The sequence below is a fragment of the Copadichromis virginalis genome, linkage group LG11 (assembly GCF_057382275.1).
Source record: "Copadichromis virginalis isolate Kocher_CV1m ecotype Utaka linkage group LG11, C_Virginalis_male_GT1.1, whole genome shotgun sequence".
NCBI classification, from domain to species: Eukaryota; Metazoa; Chordata; class Actinopteri; order Cichliformes; family Cichlidae; genus Copadichromis; species Copadichromis virginalis.
This window is the reverse complement of record NC_140628.1, coordinates 25,188,887-25,203,282: the sequence shown is the minus strand read 5'-3', so window position 1 is coordinate 25,203,282 and position 14,396 is coordinate 25,188,887. Positions and strand designations below refer to the sequence as shown.

The 14,396-nt window shown below is 43.0% G+C and overlaps 1 protein-coding gene across 3 annotated transcripts in view; it reads right to left on the bottom strand.

The window, feature by feature from the left end:
* Positions 1-525: 525 nt before the first annotated feature.
* Positions 526-14,396, bottom strand: part of prkcg (protein kinase C, gamma) — a 37,020-nt gene continuing 23,149 nt past the window's right edge. For all 3 annotated transcript variants that reach the window (XM_085471532.1, XM_085471531.1, XM_085471533.1), the window contains 15 exons: positions 13,428-13,459; positions 13,239-13,321; positions 12,257-12,368; positions 11,604-11,732; positions 11,344-11,500; positions 10,907-11,108; positions 10,192-10,389; positions 8,153-8,326; positions 7,787-7,878; positions 7,272-7,334; positions 6,963-7,101; positions 5,114-5,194; positions 4,824-4,931; positions 3,990-4,130; positions 526-3,208 (listed from right to left, as the gene is read on the bottom strand). In XM_085471532.1, the coding sequence (XP_085327658.1) occupies positions 3,047-3,208; positions 3,990-4,130; positions 4,824-4,931; positions 5,114-5,194; positions 6,963-7,101; positions 7,272-7,334; positions 7,787-7,878; positions 8,153-8,326; positions 10,192-10,389; positions 10,907-11,108; positions 11,344-11,500; positions 11,604-11,732; positions 12,257-12,368; positions 13,239-13,321; positions 13,428-13,459 (1,873 nt within the window). In that variant the 3' untranslated portion in view covers positions 526-3,046. The remainder of the gene's footprint in view (positions 3,209-3,989; positions 4,131-4,823; positions 4,932-5,113; positions 5,195-6,962; positions 7,102-7,271; positions 7,335-7,786; positions 7,879-8,152; positions 8,327-10,191; positions 10,390-10,906; positions 11,109-11,343; positions 11,501-11,603; positions 11,733-12,256; positions 12,369-13,238; positions 13,322-13,427; positions 13,460-14,396) is intronic.

Genomic DNA, 14,396 nt, shown 5'->3' with positions numbered 1-14,396 from the left:
CCTACCCTCAGTATCGCACAGTAGATAACTAATGACTGAATAAGGACTTTCATTCAACCCCACAGTACTGATGAATATCAGAAAAACGTGTAGTAACCTCTCCTTCACGTTCTCCTCCTGTCCCCTCCTTCTTTGTCTCCTGTGGTCTGTGTCCCTTACTCTATTTTTAGCTGGCTGGTGGAGGATTCATATATTTTTAGCAACGATATCAATAGTCTACAGCACACTCTGACCTCAGGGCACGAGCGAGAACGAGAGTGAGAGATTAAGGGGGGCGAGAATAAGAGACTGAGGCGCGATAGGAGCGACGAAGGATAGAGATAGAAGCAGAGGAGGCAGTGGCGAAGGAGGGGGATGATATCGTGTCAGAGTGACAGTGAATGATGGACTGCACATACAACTCCAACCACTGAGCGCTGGTGGTTCAGTTACACCAAGGCTGATGCTGTCAGTGCTAGAGAAAAGATTGTGATGGAAGTTAAGAATCAGCTTTAGATGTAAAAGAAACAGGCTGATGAGGAAAAGTGTCATTACGTGCTTTATTTTCTGTTTGACACTCTTCAGGTCTGCACTGCAGATTAGAAACATATCCCAGACAATTAAGAAGGTTTATCTGTCATTACAAACATATCTACCTCAGGTATATTCAGATTAAAGTCACTTTAACGTAAGCAAGTATGAACAATGGCTTTTTTTAAAATAAAGAAATAAATCAACACAAAGATCAAGAAGGTTTTTTTTCATTAAAATATGCTTTTATATGATATAGTCCACTCAAAATTATACTCCTACATATCCACTGCCTGAACACCATTAGCATAGAAAATACTGTATAAGTGTAAATCAGATCATAATACTGATGTAGAGGCCGGGAGAAGACAAGCTACACATATCAACAGCCAGCAACAGGAGTATTTCAAAGAGATACAAGCAACACAATAAATTTGGACAGGTGATTATTGAAGAATGATGTACAACGATGCAGTAAAGCATTTACAGTGCAGAACTGACAGAAAAGACAAACAGAGGGGAACAGAGATGAAGGGCAGATAGAGAAGGGAGGGAAGTAGACAGGGAGATGGGAAGTTGATGAGATTTTAATGTGAAGGTCAACTTGTTATAACTCAGATCTCCACAGGGATATTAGTCCCATCATGGTGATGCTGGAGGGGCCGGGGGGGGGGGGCTGCTTCAGAGGAGGAGGGCACGGAGGGAGATGCCTGAGAGGTGTTTTTGCTGGTTCAACAGCTACAGTAGCCCACTGAACAGAGGGGTCAGCATCTTCTCCGTGCGTGAGTGTGTTCACATGCCAGGGATTGCACTTTTGAGCGTGAGTATGTGTGAAAGTGCGGGGAGGAGCGTGACAGGGAGGCAGGCTCGTAGTGAAGACAAAGCGAGAGGCCGTGCGTGTTTGTTTGTCAGCAGCTTCGCACGCCATCACAGAAAGAGACACTTCACTGGTGCTGTTTCATCATTTTTTCCCATCAACTTTATTTTCTTTTTCCAGCACATAAAAACAAAACCTATCAGATACATGATCTATCAATGATCTATTGCACTATTGATCGTCATCTATTGTAATTATCGTACTGAGGGATTGTGTGCACTGACATCTGACTTCGGCTCAATCGGATCTAAAATAACAGGCAAACAGATGTAAAGCAAAACTGTACATGAAAAAAAGAATCAAAGAAATAAAGCATATTTATGTGTAAAATGACCAGCTGGTTCATTAGATAAGAGCACGGGGATGAGATTTTTGCACAGCAAGTTTGCAGCCACCTGCTCTGCTCAGATAGGGCTTAATGACAGCACTGCTGTTATTTTTCCATGTATTGAACAGTCCCAGTGAGCCTCACTTTTAATTACTCCTAATCAATACTGTGAGCACATCATTACACAGCAAAAAGCTTTACGGCATACACCATTAAAATCATAAGTATATGTACCTGTGCAAGCTAACAAGCCTCTCGTCTGGGAAAGACATTAAAAAGAGGCTTTTATTGATAAAACTGTAATGTTTACTTGGAGTAATAGGATATTTGTAGTTGCAATGCAGATAGGCCATATTCCATAGCGTGCTCAAGAATAAAAAAATAATAATAATGCAGATAAACTGTGAATGTCAAATGAGGACTCCCTTCCAGTGACATTACACACCACACAGTGTGAGCCTGGGTGGGTGGAGCAGAGCTGTGGTCCACCCTAACTGTCACATTGTGATAACTGCATTGTTTAAACATCTCAGTGGGTCATCTGAAGTCGTTAAACCTTGAGGTCGAGCCAGGTCAGAGGAGTCTGACTAAGCGCTTCCACAGGACGCCTCTCTTATAAAATACACAAATATCTAAAAATGGCTCCCCGCTCAATTTGCTTCATAGTCAACATGTCATTTATCCAAAATAGAGAGCACAAAAAACCCCAGAGTGAGATACTGTAGGTAGTCAGAAAGAAACATTTAAGTGCTGTTGATGCTGAGTACTTGCAATGGACAATACAAAGTGCTAAGGTGGAATTGGCATCAAAATGGTGAGATGTCCTGCTTTTACATACTGTGTGGTCATTGTAGCTGCATGAATGAAACCCTGACTGGTGAAATATAACTGGTAAATTACACGTGTGCACAACATATGACTACTTTACTTAAAGGAAAGGAAAGTAAAGTATCTGCCTTGGATAGTCTAGTGCTATAAAAACTATCTGCATGCATAGAGATTATTTTTCTCACGTTCATACTACAGTACCTTTAGATCAAGTTAAGTCTTATAAAAAAAGTCTAAGATGGCAGTCCATAGTACTGACTATGTTTGCAGTGTTGATACACATTGTGTGATGAGTGAGTTAATAGACATGCATCAAAGAGAGTGCCCGAAAATCGAGGTGTCTTGGCATTTTCATGTAAACGTCTGAATTTGGTTATGAGAGGTGTAATACTCGCTGCTAGCTCTCACGTTCAAATTCTCTGCTATAAAACTACAATCGGAAGGATAACAGGATCATCTGGCTAGACTTGGAACGGCGGCTGGAGCAGATTTGGGAGCCGTTTTCAAACAGCGGTGAGCGGTGACGGAGCAAAGTCTGGGTTGATGAAGGAGAAGCCTTCGAAGTCTTCCTGGTTCATGGCTGCGAGTATATCCGGGTCCGAGGGGGTGAGCGCCGTTTGAGCAGCTGTGAAGAACTTGTCAAAGTTCTCACCTTTTTTCCCACCCTGGCGATGAAGAAGAAGAGAAGGTATGTACACACAAGACTGAGATTGGGGCACATCTTCATGCATGCATGATATTGCATCCACAATAAACTTTACAAAATCCCTCCCCCCGGAACAAAAATAGTTTATTAAAAATGTTAAACTATAAAAAGAATCCACCCCCACGTTTTTTCCTCACTGAGACCTCCTTTTATCTCACTACAGAAGCACACAGGAAGAAAGCTGATCACATATCCTCCCCAGATGCCTAACAGCATATGACAGCCGTTCTGCCGAATGATATGAATCTCATTTGGCTAATGGGCCTGGCCTCTAACCCCTGAGCATACTCGGCTCACTCAAGGCACACCTCACAAACGGCCAGTGCGCCGGCACTTTGGCAAGTGGCAGGCTAATGATGACATACATTTGCATATGGGAGGAGTAGGCAAGACCCCAAGGTCAGAAGGTCTTGTCTGTTATGACTGAACTGTCTGTTCCTGAGCTCTTAAAGCCTATCTAAGAACCCAAAGAGGTGATAAATGAGGAAATAGAGGGGATGTGAAGGGGAGAGAGGAAGAGACAGAGAGAGGAAGAGGGAATGAAAAGGCCAAGGCAAATGTGGAGGAAACACGCAGGGAAACGAGGGACAATGTGGGAGTCAGAGAAAAAGGAGACAGATGGAAGAAAGTGACAGCTCCAATTCCCTATAAGTGTCCTCAGAGAGGCAGAGAAGAGAAGAAAGAGAGGAGGAGGAGGAAGAAAGAAGGAACATGTGGTTCATCTGTTTAACTGAACTGACAGTTCTGGGTTTGAAAGGTGGCGGGATTTCCAGTCTCTCCAGACGGTCCCAGTCAATCCAGCGGAAGAACGGATGCTCTCTGATCTCCCTCTCTGCATCTTCTCCTTCACCCAGGCGCTTGGCCGGGTGCTTTGTCAGGAGCTGAGTCAAGAGAGGAGGAAATGAGGGGAGAAATGTGAGAAAAAGCGACTAGGCTGGGATAATAATGTGATACAATAAATGACTTCTGTTTATGATCTGCCTCGGTTAGAGCAGTCGGTGTGCATGATAAGCTTTGCTTTATTTTGGAATCATGTACTGTAATCCAATTCCTTTGTTGTCTTGCCAACGAATGGATTTTTATTGCACTATCACTTTGAAAAACCTTGACATTTTTTGGGAATTATGCTTGTTTGCTTCTTGCAGAGAGATGAAGATCATTAAGATTCTGCTATCTGTACACCAATTATGAAGCTACAGCCAGCAGCCACTTAGCTATGCATAAACAACCGGAAAAAAAACAAAACAGTTCTTACTCACTATTTGTGAGTAATAAAACTCAACTGTCCAAAACATGGATAAAAACACTGTAGTGTAAAAATAAAAAGTTTTGCGCTGAAGAGTAAAGTTGGTTGCCTCCAGCCTGATATCTAACAGGCAGTTGTAAAAGTGGTGTCGGTCCAGCTCTTTGTAAAGAAGCAAATTAACATAGTTCCAAAAACTATTCCTTTAGGCGACCGAATACAATCTTGCACGAGTAAAGAGTTATTTCATTTCCTGATTTACAGTACATGAACTTTTATCTTAATTGCCCGTGTGTTAAAAGTTAATATGAGAAACGAGGATTGAACTCACTCCCTTGCAGATAGCTACAGCCTCCCGAGAGAGACTTTTTGGGTATGAGACACTCTGCTCCATGATGGACTGAAACAGCTCCTCCTCGTCAATGCCATCAAATGGCGGCTTAAAGGAAAAGAGAGTGAGGGAGAGAGCGGAAGAGTTTAAGCACAGACCTGTGGGCAAATTGATAACGAATATAATGAAATTAAAGTTCTTTGAAAGTCTTTTGAAGTGATTACAAAGGACGAGTACTGGGGGCTTAAAGTGTCTGTGCACGCTATTGTTAGGATTAAGCTGAGTGTTACCTGTCCTGCCAGCATTTCATACAGCAGCACTCCATAAGACCACCAGTCCACTGCTTTATTATAGGGCTGATAGGCCACAATCTGGGGGAGGGAAAAAGGATGGAGAATGTATGAGAAGATATAAATGGGGAAGAATGGCAGTGCAGCGATAGGAAGAGAGAGGCAGCTGGCTGCTTGGATGATATGCAGCTACAAGAAACAGCAGGGGTGAAAAACAGAGAGAAGCGAAAGGATAAAGTGCGGCGTAAGGGAGGGTTCATGTGTGAATGAGCTCAGAAATAATCAACACACGGATTTGGATTTGCACTTGTGTTCACAAGCTTGTGTGTTTGTTTGTTTGTTTGTTTCCCCGATACGTGCGCGCGTGTGTGTGGATGCCAGGAGGGGGAGGTGGTGGTGTGCTGTGCAGAGGGGCACGAGGGAACAATCCCCAGCCTCTGGGGAAATATATTGCAACTCTTCCAAAATGGCAGACACAGGAGAATCAATGGGTGTTTACATAACAGAGTCAATACCCAGGGGTTCCACAGCAAGGTTTACAATATCAAAGACGCACACAACAGTCGCTTCCCCACTTTCTCTCCCCCCCCCCCCCGTATCACTCAGCTACGAGTCCACCGACCGAGATGCGCCTTCACGCCTTCTCTGAAGTAAATTGTTTAAGATCACTTCACACGGTAAGGGGCACATACGCATTTCCAACAATTTGTAAGGTAAACATTATACAGGCAGACAGTTATGGTTTACATATCAAAAGAACGTCAAGCAAAACCACCTTTGCTTTTTCATTATTTCACTGCGGCTGATATTTGCACTGACATTAGTGACATCCCTTTTAGTCTTTTGGTGCTTCATCTCATTATGTTCACACAATTTCAGCTCCGTCTTCAACCACAGACAGTGGCGCACGTGAAAACTGAAACAGGATTTCTTTGTTACAAATTTATACTGACCGATGAAACGGATTTCTCTACTTTAAAAAAAAATACAGATAATAGCCGAGCTTTTTGCCACCCTTTTCCTATCATTCAGAAAAATAAACTGCTGACTTGAAGTAATGTGATTACATGTAAATTCTCAATGTAATACTATTGCATAGGTACAATGTGGAACATTAACTTCAATGGAATCTGGTCAAAAGAAATGTATTTTATTGGTATACACTCATTTTATACCAAGGATATTTTCCTTAATTATTCATTACTTAACAACCTTTCATCTTTCATGTTTATGAGGGCAAAGAATCATTTTTTAAGTGCTCCACCGCAGCTCAACACAAACACTTCTTTGTTTGCTTCCTTCAACTCATTAACCATAACTTTAAATAAAAACCTACTTAATTTTACAGACTGCTGAAATCCCATAATAACATGAAATAAACCTCACTACATTTTCTGGAAATGTACTAAAAAGTAAAGTTGGCAAAATTTATAACTGTATGAGCAAGGGCAAGCTACCCATTGTAGTGGTTTGTTTAACTATTTTTAAATAAAGACTTTACATGCAAGTTAAACCTGTCAGCGGCTGTGAGAAAGCGGCGCTATGCTCGTAAAACAATGTCTCTGAAGGACAGTAGTGACTTCTATGCAACACTCTCATAGTACAATCACACACCACTGCTTACTGAATCATGTGAAGTTAATTATTCACAAACTGCTGACAAGGTCAGAGAGGACAGAAGAGACGAGGGGGAGCTGCAGCGAAGCAACTCGGCGTCTCGCGGCAATGCAGAACAGGTCAAGCAAACTAAGAGGGGTGAAATGAGGGAAAATGAGGGAAAATAAGGAACAAATGAGGGAAATATCAGGAGTGACTGTGGACAATAGCGTGAGGGCAGCGGTCACGGTACCTCAGGGGCGATGTAGTCAGGAGTGCCGCAGAAGGTACGTGTGGTGTCGCCCTCGAACATGCCCTCCCTGCACATCCCAAAGTCTGCTATCTTTATGTGGCCCTCGCTGTCGAGCAGCACATTATCCAGCTTTAGATCCCTGAGAGGGGAGAAACGCCACACAGGTATGAATCACTTTGATAGATACCATCTTTATAACAGTCATTAGCTACAAGAGACATGATAAATCTGTGTCGTGTCTGTGCCGAACGCAGACTGAAGTGAACACGGGCAAACCAGGCCACGTTATGAAGCAGCCCACTTCTTTACCTGTAGATGATGCCTTTGCTGTGGAGGAAGAAGAGGCCGACCGCTATCTCTGCCGCATAAAACCTGGAGGGAGAGAGGAGGAGGAGAAGGAGGGACAGAGAATCAGCTAATTCAAAAGAGGATGATGACAAGAGGTTAGGAGAGAGGGAATGGCGCTGGAGAGGGTGATGAAAGGGAGAAGCAACCAAAGAGATGAAAGGCAGGAAAATGAAGAAAGAGAGATGGAAATGAGCAACAGGGCAAAAATTTGTTTTAGATGATTGATCAAAGATTATTGATTAGAAGAACAGCCAGGGGGAGGGAGAATGTAGATGATACGATAAGATTAGTGGGAGGAGAAAGTCGGGGAAGAGAAAAGGGCTGGCACTTGAGTTGATGACTTTTTATGAGTCACCAGGTATAATGAACAAAGCTAAGGGACGAGTGTGTATGTAAGAGAGCACAGAACAAAAAGGCAGGAAATGAGACTTTGTGTAGATAAGGACGGTGATTAAAGGAGCTTTTTGACTACATACGCTGCGTGAGGCTCTTTGAACTTCCCAACTATCTGAATGTGAAACATCAGGTCTCCTCCGTTGACATATTCCATCACGTAATACAGTCGGTCCTGCAGAAGCAAAAACACACACACACACATGCGCAAGCTCCTCATGCATAAGCACCTCTTGTCCAAATTAAAAAGCAATCTGTTAAAATACCTCCTTCAGGACCGAGGACCTTGTTAAAGAAAGCAAGCTAATTATTTCATTTATTAATCGGAATTCGCCCAACCTGGACCGAAACAACTCCTGGGAGGACGATGCAGCCAAAGTGTCAGGCAGCTTTATGGCCAATTTAATGAAATTTAGATAGATCATTTGGGAACCCAGATACCCACACACCTCAGTCTGGAAGGCGCAGTAGAGGGACGTGAGGAAGTGAGGACGAGAAAGGAGCGCCAGAACCCTCCTCTCTACTAGAGCGCTCTCCGTGTCCTCGTCCTGGAAGAGAACGTCTTTCTTCAGCACTTTTATGGCAAACAGACGCTCGCTGCCTCGCTCCTCTGCCAGCAGCACCTGTGCAGGAGCGGGAAGAGAAGAGAAAGTTTCTGAAGAAACAAGGAGACAAGCGTGAATCCCAAAAGTCTGCAAAGCAGCTACCGTATGTCTTCAAAACCCATAAATAAACAAAATGTTTACAGAAAACACAGGACTGGCTTTCGGGTTGAAATGTTAGAGAGTCGAGAAAACACAATTTCCCCAAAATTCCAAAGTCACCTTTGAACATTTCTGAACGGATAACACAACAGCAGCAAACCAGGAGCAGCTTTAAAAAAATGACTATAACTTTGGCATAAAGTCCTCTCAGACTTAAAAAAAATCCCCAATGCAACTCTTCTCGCTCCAAAGACAGCCATGCATGTGACGTGCTGTACTGCAGTCAGGTCTGAGTGTTTTTTAGGTTATTGTGTTAGCAGTGATGAGGTGCACTGGTCGCAGGAGAAAACTAGTTCCACTGTTTAAATAAACCAGCGCCCGTGTAAAATGAATAAAAGGCATATATAGTGCAAGAGGAAAAGAAAAAGTTATAACTTCAGAATGGATAACAGCAAGTTTGGTAATGTACATGTATGATGAAATAACTCAATGTAAAGTTTAATTAAAGTTGAAACAGGCCTGAGGGTTTCGAGACATTAATGTCTCGAGTGGACAGGGAAAGCCCTAAAAGCTTGCTCTCGTGTTTTAATCAGACATTAAAAACACATTTTCTCACTCCTATTAAACTGGCTGCTCGTGGATAGCTCTGAGTGCTAATGATGCTATAATTTTCCACAATGAGTGCCACGTGATCCAGGTTTCACTGAGATAAATATGGTCAATAAATATGGAAAATGCTGACAACAACACTGTTAGAAATGATCAGCCCTCAGTGCTGAGCTGTAATAGAGGCGAGTGGAAATTAAGGATCTCATTTTACTTTCAAGTGGAGGTGAATAGCACTGAAAATTACACCGTTTTTAAAAATATATATATAAAACAGTGCGACTACGCTAAGATCACTCCCTCTGTGTGTGTGTGTGCAGGGCTATTGATGAACTGCCAGTCAGCAGGAGAAATCCTACCATCTGTGATCGTGTCTCCTGCTCTGTGTCGTGGTTTTAAACCAACTCACATAAAAATAGGACTCATCACCCTGCAGAATATTACAAATCTTAGTAGCATGTACTTTTTCTATTTGCCGCTCTTGTTATCCCATTTCCTTTTTGGTCATTTTGTCACTTTCTGCAGCACAGTAATCCTTCTCTCTTCCCTCTATCTCTGTCTGTCTCCTTCTCACTTTCCCTCACTCAGCAGCCCCGGGGTCTGTCTCTCCTTTCTTGGGTCCTTTTTTTTTTTTTTTTCCTCTCTCCTCACATCTTACGTAAGTCGAGTCTATTTCTCCTGTCCTCTGTAGACTCTCCTCTGATAGTTATGAAACAGCACAGGGGGATTTCAGAAGAGGAAGAAGGACTCAAAACTCCTCTCTCTTCATTATGTCTCATCTACTGGGGAATTAAAGAGAAAATGGAGAGCAAAGGCTCCCTTGAAATGAACACCTCCAGGATGACTGCCTGTGTAGCATGTGGGAAGCTCACGACTGCTGACAACACAAAAGCAGCAAAGGGTTAAATGAATCATTTGGCAGCAGAAGTAAAGACAGTGAGTATGTTCGTAAGAAAGGGTAATTTATTATTTTTTTCAAAGAAATTCTGGTTTCCTGTGCCTGGGAGCTGCTGCATGAAATGCCACTTGAAGGTCAAGTCCATCGATAGAAGAAAGGATTTAAATCCAGGAATAATCTTTGTTGTTTCCAGCATGAATGGTCTCTTTGATATCATTCACAGTTGCTGGATAAGAGGTGATGATTGTGTGTACAAAAGAAAAGATGGCATTTCGTTTACCTTGCCAAAGCTGCCTTTTCCAAGAACCATGAGGAAGTTGAAATCGTGGATGCCCATTTTAACTTTGCCAGGGCCCGGAGTGTGGACAGGGGGACAGGAGGGAATGAGGGTCGGGGACAGGGCCACGGGAAATGGTTCAGACAGCGGGGAAGGCATCGCTTGAGGCAAAGAAGGTGTAGTAGCATCTGGCTGAGGCTCCTGGAGAAATAAAATGGGATGTTCGAGAGATAAACGACACACACCCACACAGATCCATAAAACAGGAACCCAAGACAAACCTCAAACTCCCTCCTACCCCCCAGTTTTGGACTGCAGTCAGGCAGCACAATTCTGCACCCTGGTGGATGCAGAGTGCAACAGAGAAGAAAGGGCACTCAGTATAATTTATTATCTAATTATTTAGCAATAACACCGGCATTAATCTTCCAAGTTTTTTTTTTCTTCCTTAGATAGAACTGTAGGAAACGGGATAGTTCAGCAGGACAGACGCTGACCCAGTATGAGCTGTGGCAGCTGCTGTTTGTTAGATGTAGGTAATTATAAGCTGATAAAAGCTATGCCAAGGTCTAAGGATGAATGGTCAAAGGCATGGCACAAAATAAAGGGTTGCTCCACTTCCTGGTGAATACAGGTATAAATATCCCGTCACTTGCTTTTTGTTCACCTTGAGCCCATCTGATGGCTTTATGTCCATATAAAGCAGCCTGCTGCCTACCTGCAGGTCCGGGTCTGGCACAGGAATGTTGTAGTACTCTCCCTCATCTTGGGCCAGCAGTTTGAACCAACCACTGATTGGACGCCTGAAGATCTCACTCACGCCAAACGACAGCGCTCCCATGAAATCGTTCCTAGACGTCCGGTCCCAGTCCCATATCTCCACAGACAGACGCCTGTCCCACTGGTGACCACGCACGGAGCTGAGGAGTCAAACACACACTTGTGACAATTTGATACATGATGAAACACAAAGCATAGAACGAAATCATCCCTTTTCAGTGTGACCTTTGCTGAAATGTCTTATTTCCCCTGGATATCAAAGATGTACCTATAAGAAAGTAAAGGTTAACGCCGCTGAGTAATCCGATTTTACATATAGCAACGTTTGTGGCAGAACCCTGTAAATTTTCCACCCTAAAGTTTGCAAGGACTCACAAGGTGAAGCTCTCATTCCAGACGGGATTGAGTGTTGAGCGGATGGTCTTAGTCTTCTGTTTGCTGTGGCTCTTTGGGTCTGGAATCAATTTCAGTTTAACATACGGGTCTGACAAGCCATTTGGGTCCATGGGCATCAAGTTACGAGCCTCCCGCACTGAAACAGCAGTGAAACAATAAAAGGAAAGAAGAGAAACCTTACATTTCCTGCAGAAGCCTGCTTTTTGTTTAAATTGGTTGAATCCAGCGGGTCCTCCCACCTGTGACAAAGACGTCCTCCTTTTCTCCTCTGATGGTCAGATGGATTCTCCCTCTCTTCTCTGTGTGATCCTGGCCACACAGACTGGGGACGCTGGTCTCGCATCGCCGATGGACGTTCATGTCACAGCCTCACCACACAAAGACGCACAAAAGACAAAGTGTGAACACAGACATGCGCTGGATACATGTGGAGTAATTAGTTGTAATCAGTCTAAATCCACTAGCTTTATTAAGCATAATAATTAAAAAGATGAGATGAGGAATAGTGGTTGTGGGCTTCACTAGCTTTCAAAAAACAAGAACATTTATGTGAGCAAGTTCTGAAATTATTGGTTGGTATGTGCCAGACATTCTTCACGGGGTATAGAAGCCTCCTGGACTCTCCACTAGTTTCCAAACTCTTCATCTAATTCTCAGCAAGAAAGTGAACAAGCGCTTTTTCTTTTCTTTTTTTAGTGACTAACTATTCCTTTATCTTAGCCAAAAAAAAAAGAAAAGAAAAAAAGATTAATGATAATAATAGCTGGAAGTCTTCTCCAGATGTGAGTTTCAGCAATGTGCATATGTGGAGTGATATTCATCTGAGCATAATAGCTAATAAAGGCTCGAAGCACGTAGATTTATGTATCTCATAGAGTGGAGTGAAACTCACTGGTACATTTCATGCCCTGGTGTATGAGGCCATACAGCAACGAGCCACAGTGGTCACAAAATGTAGGGCTGGAGTACGTGTGGATCTTAAATGTGTGTCGACTCTTCAGGTCCTGAAATAAAACAGAAAAACAATCTGCGCTGAGAACTCGTTCTCTCTCACACACACATACATACGATGATTGTGGAACACACACACAGACACACACACACACACACACACACACGTGCAGAGCGTGATTAGCGGAGAGAAGATGAGTGGGGCATTCGTGGACAAGCCAATTAGATCTCTCCACTCGGAGAGGACACACAGTGTCTGCGTGTGTGTGAGCGTGTATATACTGTGCACAGAGGGATGAATCATTTTTATCTCTCTTCAGCTCATCAGACCACCCCACCGCCACGCTTCATACACCACCTTCTCCCAAACTGTTTTCCCTCCCTTGTCGCACTGAGTCGCTATTTAAAAACTGTCACCCTGTTTCTTCTCTTTCCCTCTGTGTGTTCTTTCACTGTCTCATCCATTTTCGATCTCTCACACATGCACACACACACACACACACATTTTCTCATTGACCTCAATTCTCAGGCAGTTTATTTAGCTGGTAGAAAAAAAATGTGAGTGAAAGACAAATCTCCCTGAAATCCTCAAAATGCCACACAGAAGAAGACTGAGCAGTCTGTGGCTCTCGCTCTCTTTCTCCCCCCTCTAATTCTCACTCTTATCAGTCCATCCTGCCCTCCACCTGTGTCTCCCCCACACCCTATCTCCCACTCCCAGCATTTCAGATGCCTTCTAGGACTGCACGACATGAGTGCAGACGTCATGGATGGAAACAGGCTGCATGATGAGAAAGATGCATGGACTGATGGCTGACTCACGCACACATGCTACTGTCATCAAAGGATGTTGAAAAATGATGATGACGATGCAAATCTTCACAAAAACCGAAAATAAGAAGGGAAAAGATATGTCAGCTCACATCTGGTCTGGGGGCGGTCACAGAGCCGGGGCACGTGAAGGTCACAAACTCGTGACATCTTTTGTGGACCACAAAACTGCAAACTAGAGAAAGCAAACATCTCAGAATGAATCTGCTTTGCAGGACAAAAAATACATCAGAGAAGATTAACGCTGCAAGGAAAGGCAATAATGCTAGGTTTATCTCTACCTTGACATTGGAATCCCTGTTTCCCAATGCCCCTGTGTGAAAAAGACACATGGATTAAGATACAAAAACAATTTTCTGCAGTCCTCCTTAAGGTGAAATATTTAGCTTTGGAGAATGAGATATTGCTGTTGCGTTACTCTGCACTGTATAAAGACAGGAATGCAGACTCTAGTGGAGAACAAATTGTCTCATAAAAAGACAAAAAAACACCAACAACTTGTTATACTAAGTCATTATGTGTGAAGTTTGAGTGCTTTTCCTTTCAAAGCCTCACCGCTGACCAGGTCAAACACTTACACGCACACACACCAATACAATGCTTCTGCAATGTTGGCTAGCTTCCATGGTCTCCTTAAAGCTTTAATTGAATAATTAAGTCATTGATTGACTAAACAGTCCACTCAGCAGCTTGCCTGTTGTGGATCAAGTTTTGATTAGAAGACTTAGAAAGGCAGGCAAACGAGAGACCTCGACAGCTCCTCTACAGTCATACCGGAAAGGCTCAGGGGTTCATAGGAAACTGACCATAATCACTGATCTACAATCAGTTCACCATCTGGCTGAGTAATAATTAAAGAAAGGGTTGCTGAGGGTAATCTGATCCTTGATAGGCACTCAACAGAAGTCCGTGTCTGCAGCACCAAATGCATCCGACCAGTTCTGCTTTTTGACCAGCAGAGAGCATTAGAGAACCAGATATGGTGAGGATTCACAGAGCTGCTTTCTGGCCAGATATCACAGAGAATTTAATGTAGGGGATAACTGCATTTTGAATTAATGATGTGAAAAAAATCTACCAAACACATGCAATTGAATAAAATGCTTCTATAAAAACATCAGACTAACCCCTCTTGGAGCTTTTTTTTGAGAAAGCTCTTTATCAAAAAACACACTTTGACATGTGACAATAGAACAAACACATAATAAACAAATGAATTTTGCTGCTGCAGATAGAGAATCTATGACACT